General features: G+C 38.0%; 1 protein-coding gene across 11 annotated transcripts in view; it reads right to left on the reverse strand.

The window, feature by feature from the left end:
• The window catches only part of ERC1 (ELKS/RAB6-interacting/CAST family member 1), a 280,374-nt gene that overhangs the window by 47,155 nt on the left and 216,243 nt on the right, over nucleotides 1–16,976 (reverse strand). For all 11 annotated transcript variants that reach the window (XM_026867111.1, XM_026867106.1, XM_026867103.1 and 8 more), the window contains one exon: nucleotides 4,726–4,870. In XM_026867111.1, the coding sequence (XP_026722912.1) occupies nucleotides 4,726–4,870 (145 nt within the window). The remainder of the gene's footprint in view (nucleotides 1–4,725; nucleotides 4,871–16,976) is intronic.

A 16,976-nucleotide genomic window follows, 5' to 3' on the forward strand; every position in this document is an offset into this window, starting at 1 on the left:
CTTAGCTAGGTGGTTCTGTGAGAATGCTAAACTGTAGGATCAAAACTCAACACGTTCTTAAAAGACTGAGGAACTGATGTGAAAATTACTGTTATTTAGGAAAAGGCAACATAATAAAAATGTACCCAGTATTAATCTAACCTGGAGTTACACCACTTAAAATGACAATTTTGAGATCCCATCATCAATAATACTGAATCAAGCTAGTTTCTGCTAACTTGTGCTACTGGGTATTATAAAAGAATCAGGAATAATTATGAAACATTATACAATAATACAAGTGAATAAAAGTGATTTACAGACAATTCAATTGAGTAATACACCAAGCTCTTAGAAAACAGACACTGATACAGTTCAGAGCCTCCTAAAAATTTCACCACTATTACTTAACATTTATGGCATAGTAGTGCCTAGTGATGTTGGTCAAGTTGGGCCCCCACTGTGCTAGACACTGTACAAACACAGAACATGACAATCTCTGCACCAAACAGCTCCTAATTGAAAACCTCAAGTGTTTAAGACACAAAGCCCACAGACAGGAAAACCACAGCCTATTCGGATACGTCTTCCCTTTACAACTGAAAGCTGCAGAGTAGCGCTTTGCCTTGTTATGATAAATACATCCTGAACATTAAAACTTAGCTTGACGGGGAAAGGAATAAATGGTAAACGGGCTACTTTCTAACAGATGACTGGTGGATGTGCTGCCACAAAGCAGGCCAAAGCTCCTTGGGTCTCTGTCAATTCCAGCATGACACATATCACAGGGCTTCTGTACGGTGTATAATCTGAGCTTGCTGGCTGGCGCTCGCCATGCTACATCTGGACTTTGTTAGACAACCTTCAGCTCTGGTCTCTTGCATCAGCCCCAGCCCCCTCTGGTGAGGCAGCCTCCCAACCACTGCTTCTCCATGAACTACTCATGGAGACAAAGTACTCTGGGAGGAAGTAAATTGGGACCACATTAGCTGGTGACCCTCGCCCTGCAATTGGCCTGCCTTTCCGATGATAGAGGAAATCCTTCATACAAACTGACAACCAATATGAAACAGGCAGCTCCATTTACTGGAAAGCCTGGTCAATGCCGAGTGCCTCATTAGGAAATGGTCTCTATATTGAGGCACATTCCTGCAGAGCCTAGAAACTCTAAATTAAAACAACATTGATGCCATATCCTCTTTCCAAAATACCTCTCTTCATCCAAACTTTAATACACATATTTAAAGAAATTAAAGAACGAAAATGTCTTTGGCAGGACTCCTTCCCTCTCTTTCAAAGTAATACTCTTTCTGTGTGAGACCAGGAACATGAGTGTTGGGAAGGGAGAAAGGAGAGTTAAAGTAAGGAATAGCCAGAGTCCTCCAGAATCTGTACAACCTTTCCTTGATGAATCTGTGTCTTCACCAATATTTTAAAATAAATAAAGATCATCTGAAATTGCAAGGTTGAAGAAGTTGGACGTTTTTTTCAAGAAGTAAATTGAAGGTCCTCAGTAGAATGAGTTTTTGTTTTGAGGGAGAGTTGTATCTACACTCTAAGAAAGGTCAGTTAACATGAAGCCAGTCTGCTAACAGTGTAGCAACTCAACGATAATCAGCACAAGCAATGAAAAGGCATAATCTGATCCTATCGTATATACTTGGATGCATTCAGACTCACTATGGCAGCGTAGTCAGAAAACTACTTTCCCAATGCGTTATCTCTGTCAGAGGTTCTTTCCAGTTTGCAGTGAGATTCAGCAGTCAGGCCTATAGTACCTACCACAGCACGCATAACTCTTCGCACAAACCACCCCCTTCCGATATTGCTCAGCATTTCTATTTGCATCCTATGTACATGGAAATGGGAATCTTTTAGTCAGCTGTGCCTGCCAGGCAACAAAGAGGTGCTTTCCCACCAAAAAACCTAAGCATTTCTTAGAAATGGGATGAACTGAAATACTTGTCAGGGAGTTCAGCAGCTCTGAAACAACGTTAAAGGCAGAAGGAAGGAATTACTGAGGTCAGGATTCCAGCTCTGAATCTGAAGGGTTGAATAAACTTTTTAGGCTCCAGAACTGCTTCCAGAAGTCTTCCAGAAGATCTGGATTAATCTGGTATCACTTCCCTTTCTTGAATACACCTGAAAGTCTGAAAGATTTTTCATTCACAATTTCTACTGTAAATCTGGGAATTACAGCTAAACTTTTAGGAAGTTCCCGAAATGCTATATAGTCCTGTGGAGCTAGCAAACACAGATGGACCTTTGTTCTCAAGATGTAGAAAAGGGTCCATGCAGAGAAAGCTTAAATTGATGAAGCAGCACAATTGTTTTGCTGGAAAATATGAGGATGGTGACCTGTAATAACTGAAGAGGATCACAAGGGCCAAGTACACAGATTATTTGCAAAGTATGTGGAAAAATGAGATTCCCTTTGACTATATCAGTAATGAGGATCCTGTAAAATCTCATAGCCTTCTCTTCTGACCCATCTCCTATTTTGGAGCTATCAAAGTTGGTATGATTTGAACTGATATAGAAAAAGTACATATCAAAACTACTGGTACTGAAAAAATAAATTTCAGATCCCCTACAACTTATAGAGGTGGTATTACTGTTTCATGATAAGTAACTCTGAGCTTTTCTTTCAATATGTTGGAAGCCGCACACAAATAAATTGATAAAATAAATAAATTGATAAAAAATGATACATAATGATACATCCTTAAGATGTAGGATAGATTTTAAGGAGGATGCATTAGGTCAAATAAATATTTCTCAGATATGGTTCAAATATATTTCAAACTCTTTATATATAACAATTTATTCTGTCTTGGGGATTGGGGATGCACTGGAGAATACCTTGCAGCCCCATTGTCTGTGATTTAATATTTATATTTATACCACTTACATATAGATTGTATTTATAGTACTCATAGCAGGGGTGTGTTGAGATTACTTTCTGCCTTCATTTTTTTTAAAGATGACAATCTTAAACAATGATGAGTCTTTATAGCTCATGGCAGTTTTGGAACCAGAAATTTCAAAGGCACTTGGATATTCTTTGAAAAAGGACTATTGCTCCAACACCAGCTCAGAATTGGTCTGACTTCATAGTAAAAAAAAATTCAAATTAATTTCCTTTACAATTTTAGTTTATTTGGGAAATTAAGTATCCCAGACCTATATAGAAAACCACCTAGAATGGGCATCCTTAAGGGAAATGGCCATGTCTTTTCAGGAACAGAATATGATATTTAATTCTTATCAACATTGAAAAATAATTATATGAACCACAATGTTAAAAAAATCACCTGAAACCTAAGTCATTACAGATAATCACAACCTTAATATATAAATTAATTATACACAAGTTTTCATCGGAAAAACAACATCACGAAACACTAAAGACTGTTCCATCTATCTACACAGGATCATCAGAAGGAAACTGGGAAGGGCAAGGAGTGTGAAAGGACTAGAATTTAAACTTAGGACAACAAGAACTGACAATAAAGTTCCAATTTCTTTTGGAATGAGTGGTAACGTATATTAATGCTGCTACACTTACAGACAATTACAGGAAGAAAAAAAGTACATTGCTGTGATCACTTCTGAATCCTGTTGTAGGAGACCATCTGTCTGATAAAATAATTACAACTGCTGATCAAAAGTAATTAATACAAAATTGTAAACTATAGTTCTTGCTCATATATCATATATTTGCTGGTATAACAATCAAAATTACTGTTCATAAATGAAACATTACATTGTTATCTTAAAAATTCATGGCCAATAACCTACTTGTGTTTCCCAAGGAAGAAGCAGAGAAATCTCTTATCAGAAAGCACACCTGTTTTTGTCTGTCTTTGACAGCAACAGAAATCATCTGTTTGGCAGATGAAATGTTGCGCACAAAACTTTATGAAGATTAAAACGGTGGCACTGAAGATGTTGATAGTGGATTGGCAGCAGCATATGTGCTGTTACAGGGAACATAACAAAGGGATAACTCAGAAAAACCCACCAGAAGTGCTGAAGTGAAAAATCTACACAGATTCTTCAGATCCTAAATCTCTTAATTGCCAGGGATGCCTTTTGCTTCCTCTGCGTTTCACTGGCAATGTATTTTTCACATTGTATTCAATACTGAAACACAGTAATAAATGCTTGAACAGAAATACACTTTTTCTGATTGTTATGCCCACACAAAAAGATCTTAGAAATGGGAGAGGTCAGAAATAGGAAAGAACCAATCTCCTTATGAGCACGAGACCTCCCAAATTTCACTCTCGTAGCTGGCATTCCCATATGGTGCTCCTGCCAAAGATTAGAAATTACAGTAGAGACGGTGTGGTTTAACACATTCATATTTGAGCTTTACAGCAAGGAGAATTTTCTTCCATGTATGATTTTTCCCTGACAAGGCAAATACAGACCAGCAAAAGAAGTATCACTACATTTCCCTGAATCTGTGGGTTTTTTATGCCTGTAGAAAATAACAACTGGTGTCCTATCACACGTTAACTGCTCAGGCAGTGACACAAAGAAACTTCCCTCAACATTGAGACTTTTTCTTTCCCCATCATGTTTTACAGACTTCACGGACAGTAGTTAGTTCGAAATTGTTATTTATGCACTTTCTATCTCAACATATGACAGGATTATATATTATTAGTTCCAAAAATCAAGATAATAAACTCACACCAGATTATTAACCTGTTTCTTTCCTAGCCCTCCTCTACCCACCTGCTGCTTAAGCTGTTGCACAAGACGGTCTTTCTCTCGTTTCAGTGCAGCCACTTCATCTTGGGTCTTCTTCTTAGAGGATGAAAGTTCTAGCAGAGCAATATTGGCATCTTTTTCACTAATGGCAGCAAGAAGGGCTTCTTGTCTGAAAAAAACATATATACACATTATTATAGAGGAAGCCTCTACAAAAAGTTGAACATACCAGAAATGCTGTAGCAGTGTGCAAGTCTGAAGAGCTGTAATAAATATGTTTGTCATGGTTATATGTCCACTGGTAGAGCAGGAAGTCAAGACCCACCCACCTCCCCTTAAATGACTGTGCTGATACAAAATTATTGCTTATAGGATAAGAAAAACATATAATAATATATTATTATTCTGCACTCAGCTATTCAGTTTTTAATAACTACCATTTATTATTACTTTGGCTGAACATTTTCATTATAATGTTCTAAACATTTCCAGAACAAATTTTGAGAATATGTGCACAAATACTGGACTAATCCTAAAACTTCTGTGTTAAACTGTATTAGGTTATACTGCCTATTCATGCAGCTATTTTAGAAGGAAGGTGGTATGTGACAAGTTTATTGAAATCACTTGAACAATACAGTGTATTCCCAGAAGGAAATGAAGACACACTTTTGTGCTATGTGACAGATGTTGAAATAGATGCCTTCAAGGATGCTTGAGCTATTATTTGACTTTTGTTGTAACCAATATATGAACTTGTTGGATGCATGTCCTAAGTAATTAAGACAAAGGTAGGCATGTCCTCATCACAAACCTTTTATAGCCTTGCAGAAATGGTGTAAGCAAGAACATTCTGTAGGAAGATCTTGAGGCTCAAGCACTGTAGTGACTAGACATAGAAACACAACTGTGCCATACTCTTTCCAAATAGCAAAAAACCTCTTACAAATAGAATTGAGAAATATTTTACAGATACTGGGAAGAGAGCAGGCAAAGACAATAGCCCTGATCATAAAACAGCAGTTCTCAAATTAACTCCAAGAACTCCTCTGAGTTAGGGAAAACAACTATTTCTGTCCTTTGATCTTAATTCTCACCTTTAGCTGGTGTGGCCAAATCAGGATGTGCAACAGGACATAAAAACTTTGGCCTTATTGCCCAATATGGGTGGCTTGTCCTACCTCTCATCACCTTGCAAAGAATAAATAAAATGAGGTCCTAACCATTTGTGGCAGTGTGAAAGATGGCATCATACAGAAGTGATGATGAAAAACAAAGTCTTGAATATTACAGAATTCCTATCTACCTTTCACCTACAAATTTAGCTGCAAATGCAGTTAAAGTACTAAAAATTCCAAATTCCCAAATAATCTAAATTTTTACCTGCTCTAGTTAAGCATATGAAAATTTCTAATTTCAGAGAATGATTTTTAAAAAACCAATCAACTGTGCTAAAACTATTCTGCTAATCATGTCAATAGTAATTATTATGCTAATAATATTGCCATAATGCTTAGTCTTTTATTAAACACATAAGAAAAGTTATAGAAGCTTAATGTAAACTATTAAGATTGCTTTTAATTATACCAATGTATCCTTCTGTTTCTTGTCAAGATTTTTTTAAATGAAGACCCATCATAATCTGCTGACTTAGGATCACACCGGCAAACTGTTAAGGGTAGCAATGACACTAAATCTCCTTTTTCTAATTCACCCATTAACACTCCCTGCGCAGAGTTTATTTGTAGTAAAATAGCTTTCTCTTTTTTTCCCCTATATCTTCTTTCTAAACAACTTAAGTTAATCTTAGTTAGGAATTTGTAATTGTGGCTAAAACAAAAATACTTGCTCCGAAAAGAACTCACTGAGGTTCATGTGAAAGAATACGTGACTGAGAACATTTGAAGAACAGGACAAATGGACAATACTTTTATTTAATATTGGTGTTTTGAACATATGCATCTAACATACTGGACTTTTAAAATGAAGACTTGAAAAGGGAAAGGACTGGTACTACTGGAGTACAGAAATCTTTACCTGTTAAAATGCCTTGATGAGCATGAAAAGATGTATTTTATATTCTAATTTTTCTGAGGACAGAGAGTGAAATAGCTTCATCATGTGCTTCAGGGCTTAGATCAAGGTTGCAGAGAGATGCATACCTAAATATATAGGATGTAGTCAGATAGCTTGCACTGGCTGCAGCTCAGCTGGACAAAGAACTTTCTGTCCTGGATACCTACTTAAGTAATCCTTTCTTCAATCTGTGAGAATAAATGTATATTTGCTTCCTGACCTTGTTCTAAAATGTCTGAACAACACTGTTTTGCCTCTCAACAAAAACCCTCAACACGTTATTTTAATAGAATGGGACCAGGAAGCGACTACATGTGCAGTCCTGCTGACAGATCTGAGAAGATGACAACCTCTGAGGTGCAGCTCAGGCCTATAATCTTTTAACCCAGCCAGGTAGTAGCCAGTACAGCACTTTTCCTGCAGTTATGTGAATCACAGAATCATCTAGGTTGGAAAAGACCTTAAAGATCATCCAGTCCAACCATCAACCTAACATTAACAGTTCCCAACTACACCATATCCCCCAGTGCTATGTCGACCTGATTTTTAAACACCTCCAAGGATGGGGACTCCACCACCTCCCTGGGCAGCCCATTCCAACGACTAACAACCCCTTCTGGAAAGAAATGCTTCCTAATATCCAGTCTAAACCTTCCCTGGCACAACTTGAGGCCATTCCCTCTTGCTCTATTGCTTGTTACTTGGTTCAAGAGACTCATCCCCAGCTCCCTGCACCCTCCTTTCAGATAGCTATAGAGGGCAATGAGGTCTCCCCTCAGCCTCCTCTTCTCCAGACTAAACAACCCCAGTTCCCTCAGCAACTCCTTGTGAAAGGCACACTGTCTCCACAGCCCTGGAGCAGAAAGTGCCAGGTTCTGAGGTTGTTTCTCTGAGATTTATACAGTGAGACACCACATTTAAAAAGCTCTTGTTATTTTTTACAGGTGGAAAAAAAATATACTGCTCTCACTTGAAAAGCGTGAAGTTTTGCTAAGATAATGGGTGAAAATTGACTCTATGATGAGAAAGTCCATGACTGCTTTCAGATGAATGATAGCTGGGATGGAAAAACAACTTTTTCTTACACATTATGGGTTTAGGTGAAAAGAGGGTGATTGACGTAAGACCTGGCTTCTCTCTGATCCCATTCAGCAACCAAGCTCTTAGAAATATTTATGACTGTGAAAGCTTAAGACCTCTCTCACTGCAAAACAGGAGAAATGAGAGCATAAAAACATCACTGCTAAGATGTGATCTCCATCCCCTCAGTCACTCCAACAATTGCTAGAGTTTTGTTGAAGCTACCCATACATAAAAGTTTGCTGTTAGCAGGATCTCAACCAAAGCCAAATATCCTGTATCAAAAAATGTGAAAGAACCATCTATTTCAAGAGGAAAAGGTGTGTTTCACAACAGACAAAATTGTTCACCACCTGACAGCAGAATAGACTTAAACAATGAACTTTTTGTGGGTAGAATTTATCTCTGGATTTATACAGGTGTTTCTTATACATGCTAAGAGAGTAAACTTGCTTTAAGCAGACTACCAGCATATCAAAAATCTGACAGATCCAGTTTAGAGAGTACTTGGATCTTGCCTAGATCATATCTAGAAAAACTAGCACTTTAATTTATTCTTTGTCTTTCAAGACATGACACCACAAAGTTAGGCAATTTTTAGATACTTTAGGATAATAAAAAACCACTCTAAATACATTTATTCTATGAAGAAATACAAATATTTGGTTGACTTAATGAAGGCAAAGAATAGAAGAAAGGAATAGAAGAAGAAATGCACATCAGATTCCCAGTTGCAGTCAAGATTCTAGGTGTGGGAATGACCAATAATGGGTGGCATTATTAGTGCCATTTTGTTTCTGTTCCTTTCGCTTTACAGAAAAATATCCAGTTTTGGATGTCTGCCTGAAAATGAAAAATATCAGCAGAGTTAAGTGACAGAACATGATCCATGACCTCTGCTTTTTTCTAGCTATCGGTATCCTGGGAAAGACAGGCTGGCTTGGAGCTCTGGTAATTTTCACTTTCTTTAATCTGTTTTGATTCTAAAGAAACACTTATTCTTTTAATAGTAAACCCACAATCCTCTCTGATGATTCAGGACCAGAGCCAAGAATATCTCTGTAACAGTATCTATATAGCCATTACTCTGGCATGGAAATTGGAGGTGCCTCAAATAGCACGTAAAGCACCTCCTGCAATCAAATCCTCTGCTGCCCATCTCTACTTCTTAAGTGAAAATTCCAGGACCAGGACAATGAAATATGGATAGCAGTCCATTATTTATTTTTCGCTGAATAATCTTTGCCACCATGCCTTAGGAAAAAACACTCTAGTGGCCAAAACTTCAATGCTATACCATGTGTGGGACAGAGGTGCTGGTCAAGAAGTGGGGTGACAGGCATTGGGCCTTTCTGACTGTTTTCTGGAACTGAAACAAGATGAAGTTTGAACTGAAGTAAGAAAAATATCCTGTGATGTGATACATGCATTGTAGCAGCATTTTTGAGTTCTGCAAGTTAAATGTTTACTGTTTCATATGGCAGAAGTGTAGGTCTCAGTGTCAGCTGTGCTGAAAGAAGACATGTCTGTGATTCTGTGTTACTGTTCTCAACAGAGCTTGGAATTGCTGAAATTATTCTAAAAGAGCACAAACCCCAAGTATCACCAAGTAAAAGACAAGATTTGTGATTGAAAAGTGGTACAAAATGGACTTGTTTCCCTTCTTGAGAGCTGTTATCCCCAGGGAGACCAGAAGAACATGCTGTGAGACGGGTGAGGTGGCAAGGAGAAAACAGGCTGCTGTGTGAATGGCACTAGTAGCACATGAACAAACCTATCTGTCAGAAGTGCAGTCAGTGGAGGCTGCAGTAGAGGCTCAGCTTCTGTTTAGGTAAGAGACAGTGGTACAGACTTAGTTTCTTCAGCAAACTGCGTGTCTTCAGTTCACAACACTGGAGGTCTGAAATGTTCTAATAGGCAGGCAAAGCATGTACCTGCTGCACAATTCAAGATAGCTGATCTTTTAAAATGCTAGCTAATGCCAGACTCACTAAATAAACACAGCTCAATTAAGTTAGTTCAGGTATTTCAGATCATGGTAGCTGTGGCAACAGCAACTCAGCAGGGCAGAAACTGCCTATTTATCTCTCCATTTGGGCAGGATTTGTACCCTGAACTGAGCTGTATAGCAACTCACAAAAGTAAGCAGGCTTTAAAACATTCTGAATATTATTAAGGGAAAGCTGAAATGGCAATAGTGTAGGAAATCTAGGTTTAGGATTAACTCTGAATTGGATAAAAGAGGAGGATTTATTTTTTTCTTCTATTTATGCCTTTCACTAAATGTGGATCCTGACCACCACAGACTGGAGTGGTATCAAGACGAGTAGGTTCATATCTGAAGACCAATATCAACATTATGTCCTCTGTTTGCAGTCTTAAAAAAATAATGCAAAGAAAGATGAGTTTGTCTTTTTAAATAGATGTCTGCAGAACAGTTATATGGCAGTAGAGCTGCCTCTGTAGTACTTCTGATTAATCCATGGTCTCCATTCTGTTTGCAGTTCACCTGGGACTGAGAGTTCTTGTAGCTGATGCCAAGGACATAGTGATAATGAATGACACCAACTCTGAGATACTGATGGATCCAGAGGACTGAAATGTCTTATAGAAGGCAGCGATGACTGCAGAGCAGAAACCACTGAAAACTGCCATGGCTGAATTCTTCTGATGCCAAATATTGTGAGCCTTTGAAGCATTCCTGATGATGTCCTGTTGCATTTACTGGACATCCTAACACTTTTGTCAATACAAAACAGAGAATAGTGTGCAAAGGCACATCTCCTTCAGACTTTGAATGGAAATGTCTGATTTTGGAAAGATAACTGGGCAAGATGGCAACAGTTTAAATTGCAGCTTGGTTTTCAGTACAGGCAAAGCTTTAAGAATGTCCTCAATGACAGAAACAGCCTTTTTTTTTTTGAATGAAAGCTTAAAAATCAGAACAATATACTATACTGTAAGCCAGAACTATTACATATTACTAATACTACAAATTGTAGAAATACAAGGCATCCAGCAAAAAAAGTATTTTCTAAATCTTTCTGTAGCAGAGAAGGGTTAAAGAATTCTACAGCATTTAACTTCAGATGCTGAACAATATTTTTCTTACAGAATACTTTGACTGCAGTGCCTTTAGTAAAAATAGCAGGTGCTAGGATCTCATACATATGCTTACAGAGGCCCTAGAAAAAGACATACACAGCACATATGAGATCTCTTATATGGGCTTGGGTGAGAAAAAATAAGTGATTTCATAGTTTGAGTGGCCAAGTTTTTGAATGAACCTGGAAAATATGGAACTACAGCTCATACAGATTCAGTTACCAAGTCCCATTAGCACCAAAACGCCCTAGTGTGCAGTGTAGTGAAAACCATAACACATCTCTCTGGAGTACTGCAGACACCAGTCTTGTTTCATTCCTCTTTTTCCTCTTTGGTGAACCACAGCATATTTTGCAAATGGGGACATGAGACTTTCTAACTACTCAGTAAGCCTCAGCACTTCAGGACCAATATGCTGTATTACTGGATAATAAGCTGTAGCAAGTTAAGTCAAATAAGTAGTAATAAAAAAGGTTCATCCACAACACTAAAAATGTTTTAACTACCAGGGTAGCCGAGTTTGTCCTCTGGCTTACAAATGATAGAATCAAGATGTCTTTAAATGGTTCTCTACAGCACTTGGTTTCAGGAGACCATGCAATTCCTTCACAGCTTCTTCCTAGTAAAGGAGAGGAATCCTTCCGGTAAAACATAACAGAATGTGAATTTTAAAAATAATTTTTGTACTTTGCAGCACAACTCTCTGGATCATTATGCTGGAATATTTGTCAGCTGTATAATCAGAAAGAATAACAGGCTGTAAACAGCACTGAATTAATGATGCTTCAAAACATAAAAACGATATATATTTATTAAAAGAATATGTTTACATATGTCAGAGAGAACACAAATTCCATATAGAAATGTTATAAATACAGAATGACAGAATCATCTAGGTTGGAAAGGAACCTGTAGATCATCTAGTCCAACCGTTTGCCTAGCACAGTTCCCATCTACAGCATATCCTTAAGCTCTAAATCGACCCTACTCTTGAACACCTCCAGGGATGGGGACTCCACCACCTCCTGGGCAGCACATTCCAACGCCTAATAACCCCTTCTGGAAAGAAATGCTTCCTAATATCTAGTCTGAACTTTCTCTGGTGCAACTTGAGGCCATTCCCTCTTGTCCTGTTGCTTTCTACTAGGCTAAAGAGGCTCATCCCCAGCTCTCTGCAGCTTCCTTTCAGGTAGCTGTAGAGGGTGATAAGGTCTCCCCTCAGCCTCCTCTTCTCCAGACTAAACACCCCCAGTTCCCTCAGCCGCTGCTCACAGGACGTGTTCCAGACCCTTGACCAGCTCCGTTGCCCTTCTCTGGACACGCTCAAGTCATTCAATGTCCTTTTTGTAGTGAGGGGCCCAAAACTGAAAACAGTAATCGAGGTGCAGCCTCACCAGCGCCAAGTACAAATACACTGTTCTATATAATTTTATTTCAAATTATGAGATTTCTTCCTATGTGGAGTATTTCTGAAAGTGTGAATGAGATAATATAAAAGCAATATTGAGATCATCAGCAGCTTTGATTTTAATGTCACCGAGGAACTGGGATAATTCCATTAGGCCTAGTTTCATTACAGGGATCAAATCTGTTTTCCTTCCAACTGGCACTAAAGTTACAGCATTTAAGGTCTGGCACAAATCTGGAGAGCTCAGGTAGCTACAAGCTCATAACAATCCAGTCAGTTCCTTCAACAGAGACTGATGCTCTTCCATGAGAGATAACTGACGTGCCAGAATTTTCAATCTGGCATATTAAGATCAACTGTAATTCTGGCTGTTATGCCTTTAATACACAAAGCTTCAAACCAGAAAGCATCTGCTGTTTCATAAACTTTTTACTAACTCCAGCAATAAGGGCATCAGTCACCACAGGAGGAAAGAGCTGCTACTTGCACAGCACTTGCTTCAGTTGTCTGATTTCAGTCCACTGAATTTACTCAAGGCCTACAGAAAATGCTGATAAGAGCTTTTAATGCTTTTCTATTACAGACATTTGTAAGATTTACACAGTGAATCACCATTACAATAAGAACTGTATTATTTGCATATGAATTAAAAAAACCTCCCATGAAGTGACAACAGCATAAAGAACTACCAGGCAAAGAGACTGAAATAAAGTATATTGCAGTATTTTGAGAGCTAGACAGACATTTAGGTGACAGCTTAAAACATAAAAGTGTTAGGACATGGTATTTAGTGATTTCATACGTTTGGTAGTGTTTGGGTGGGTCACATGTGATAAACTCTTAAAAAATACTTAGTAATACTACACACAAACAGCTGATCCAATGGGACAGTTCCCTGGCACTAACATCATACTCTTCACCACAAACTGTGTCAACACATCTACAGCAGTAGTTCCAAAGTCAACATTTTTTTCTACTTTTTCTGCTGGTTATAGAACATCTTCAGATAATCAAGAAACTGACTGCTCTGAAGCACATGAAGAATAAATTCCATTCTCTAACACCCTGAGATCCTGGCAATAAACAGCTATCATCCTGTCACTATGGTCACTGAATGTGCAGTACTTTGTAGGGAGGAGGCAGTCCTAACAGAGTTCTGGCTATCAGAATCTGGTTCTTAAAAGTAACATTGAAAAATACTGGCAGTCATTCCACAGGACACCATTTCAAGATGCTAACAGACCTGTACCTTACTTAACACTCAAGTTGTCAAATTCTGCACCAGCTACAATTTCTGCAGTATTTAAGATGCAGCTATATGAAAAGCACAGAGTATCCCAAAGTGAGTAAAACATTTATCCAAAAGAAACAGTAGCAACCTCCTCCTTCAAGAAAGTGAGAAAAAAATGTAACTTGGCAATATGTGCTACATGCTCTTTTAATTACAGCTGGGAATAATCAAACCTCAGGCTGCAAATTAATTTCCCAAACACGGCCTTACACCCTCAGTTAAAAGGGATAATACCACTCCTTTCATTCCTTTTCTTGTTTCCTGAGCCAGCAAGTTACCTTTGCCTTGTCTAGATGGCATGCCAGCCATCTTTCTCACCCCTGATCTACACTCTCACAGCTGCCAAAAAAGGAATTGCAAATTTAAGCAAACTTCTTGTTTGTCATCAGCAAATTGAGGCCTCTTGAATATACACCTCTTTACTGTTCTTTTCAATGTCATTACATACAAGTGACCATAACTGTAAAACAAGAGATAAAAATATAAATTGTTTGTGAATAGAGTTGTGTGGTCACCAAGGAGGTTCCCTTTTAATGTTCCATTGTATGAACGGTGTGATAATAATCAGTGTTAATTTTAGACACAGGAATCATCATTTGTGCTGTCCCTGTTTAATAACAATGATAAAAGAGATACTGATAACATCATTAGACTCTCCTATACACATTTTCTCTAACATCCTACATGTCTAGAATCACAGAAGCATCATTCCTTACTAGGACTGATAATAATGCTTTCCGAAGTCCTTTCTCTCAACATATTTGATATGGTCACAAGTAATCTTATAAATAGTTTATATTACCTTTCCCATCAGTGTTTTAGCCCTTCTTTTACTTAAGCTTTCCATCTTAATTTTAACACTTTGCCACCTGAGGCAAAGATTTGCAATTCCTAGTCCTGCTTGTGTCAGCTCTGAACACTCAGAACTGAAGTACAGCTCTAGACTGTGTTTGCCAGCACATCCAGAAAAAAACCTAAAGCTTTCACAGATGCACTTTTTACAACCCACTACTATTTTCCTGAACTATTTGTATTGATTAATTCCTCCAGTGAAAAAGAGATTGCTGCATATCACAGCTGCAAAACTGATAGCATATGAGCCGTACCTACCTGTCTGTGAAAAGCAGGAGTTCTCAGATGGCATATTTTAGAAAGAACCTTCAATCCTGGCACCTGATGTTATGGGAGATTTTCCCTATAAAAGGTAGAGCTTTTTTTCTTAGACAACTTTCCTTGTTTTACCAGCCTTCGGTGCAGAGGTTGGATGAGAGACAGAAGTACTCACAATGTTCTTAAGTTCCACAGAGCTGGGTTTTCTGAGAATAAAGTCTTGAAATCTGTGCTGTCTTTCTTCATTTACAGTTTAAGAGCAGTGCTAATACAGCACAAACTTAAGGTATAATTTTCATCCAGGCAATGCAGGCCACCAGAATACACCCACCAGATTTTAAAATATGATCTTACAAGAAAAGCAACTCTAGTTTCTTTCCCTTGTGACATGGTCAAGTACAGGTTGAGCTTTAGCTGCCCTCCCATTCCAGGTTCTGCCCTCCCATTTCCAGGTTCCTGCCCCCTCCCTGGTCTCAGCCCTGGAGGCTGGTGATCCAGTTAAAACCTAGCTCTGAATAAACAGGAGGAACCCAAAATCCAACCACAGGTTCTTTATCCCTGGAGGAACCACAGTTCTTCAAGATGCTGTGACAGTGTCAAGCCCTTAGCTACCAAAGCCAGCACTGCCAAAATACAGGAATGGAAAGCAAATAATTAATTCACATTGACTATAACATATTAAAACCCCACAACTACTAGAGTGAAAACAACTGTTCTTTGATTAGGTCTTCATGAATCAGCCCTCAGGTGAAAGATCACAGAAAGTTCAGCTGTATCAGTCAAGAAATGACAGCAATACTGCGTCTTAGTGTGGTTTCTGATTTTATAGGAGAAACTCAAGTTTTAAGAAAACTATCCAACCTTTAGACTTCAGAATCAAGGATACAAACTGATAGAGAATCCATCTTCTTGCTAAATGACTATCATTACTATTATTTCTAGTTAGTATAATTCATCTCACTTCTTTCTGCATCTGTCTTGTTTCCATGCTTGACATACTCATATGTCATTGTACCTTCCTCTCCTTATATTTTATCTGTCTACTCATTGGAAACCAAAGCAAAGGCATTAATTTAATTTTGGGACCATATGCATACTATGACTAATCCTGGCCCTGTCCACAGTGCCTTGTGGTTCCACTTCTTTTCTCAATCTTTTTGTATCTGTGGCTATAGAATGTTTTATTATTTGTTCTGATTTCCTTTGGAAGGTCTAATTCAGCATGAATTTTCACAATTCTTACTTTATTCCTGTAATTTCTGCCTTCCAGAAACACCTCTCTTTCTTGACCAGTTTTAAAGTCTGCTGTTAATTTCTTTTTGGATGCAGATACACAGCTAGTTAGGTTTGTAACTCTTCCTTACACTTCTCCCCCTTTGTTTGGGATGCAAAATCCTCACAGTTTTGGACTCCCAATTTAAATAAATTCCTTGCTGCCTCTGCACTCAAATCTCGGAGTCCTTCTGTCCTATTTACTTGCTACCTAATATTCTTAATCTTTTCAATTTACTACTTTGAAACTGAAAGCTTTGCTTGTTTAGCATAGGGGGGTTTTTATTTAAATATAAGTGTACTAAATTTGTGGTCACTACAATTGAAGTTGGTTTTGGTAATGATTTTTTCTCTAGCATCATCAACATTTATTGCAGTCCTGAAGTCTTAAACCAACTCTACTTCTTGGTGATCTACTAAGTATTGATTTAACAAGTCCAGCAGTTTCTCTGATTTGTATCCAATAAATAGATGTCTCCCATAAAGTCACATTTCTCCTTTGTTATTTACATCTACCACAACTCTACACCTAAAATCCATAGCAGGCTACCATCCACTCTCTTTGTGCAACTCCTTTATGGTCATTATGTTATTTTGACTCAAAGTAACACTGTTTCATTTATGCTATCACTTTTTATTTCCTCAGAGTGTCCAGTATCATTAATACATGACACCTCTACTTTCATTTCTAGCTTTCCTGAACTCATACCCACATTCCAACAGCAAATATTATTCTATTTCCCATTAATCGCTATTATTCCTGTGACATCTGGTTTCATGTTACATACCAGTTGTATACAGCTACTTCATTTTTTTGTTCTTATACAAACATCTCGATTTTCCTCTGTGTTTCAACAAAATTTCTTGCTAGAGTTACAGATTGCTTTCATTTTTTACTGTCTATCTGACTATCAACCTGGATGTGTGTCACCT

This window comes from Athene cunicularia (genome assembly GCF_003259725.1).
Source record: "Athene cunicularia isolate RWA chromosome 1 unlocalized genomic scaffold, athCun1 chr1_part2, whole genome shotgun sequence".
Lineage (NCBI taxonomy): Eukaryota > Metazoa > Chordata > Aves > Strigiformes > Strigidae > Athene > Athene cunicularia.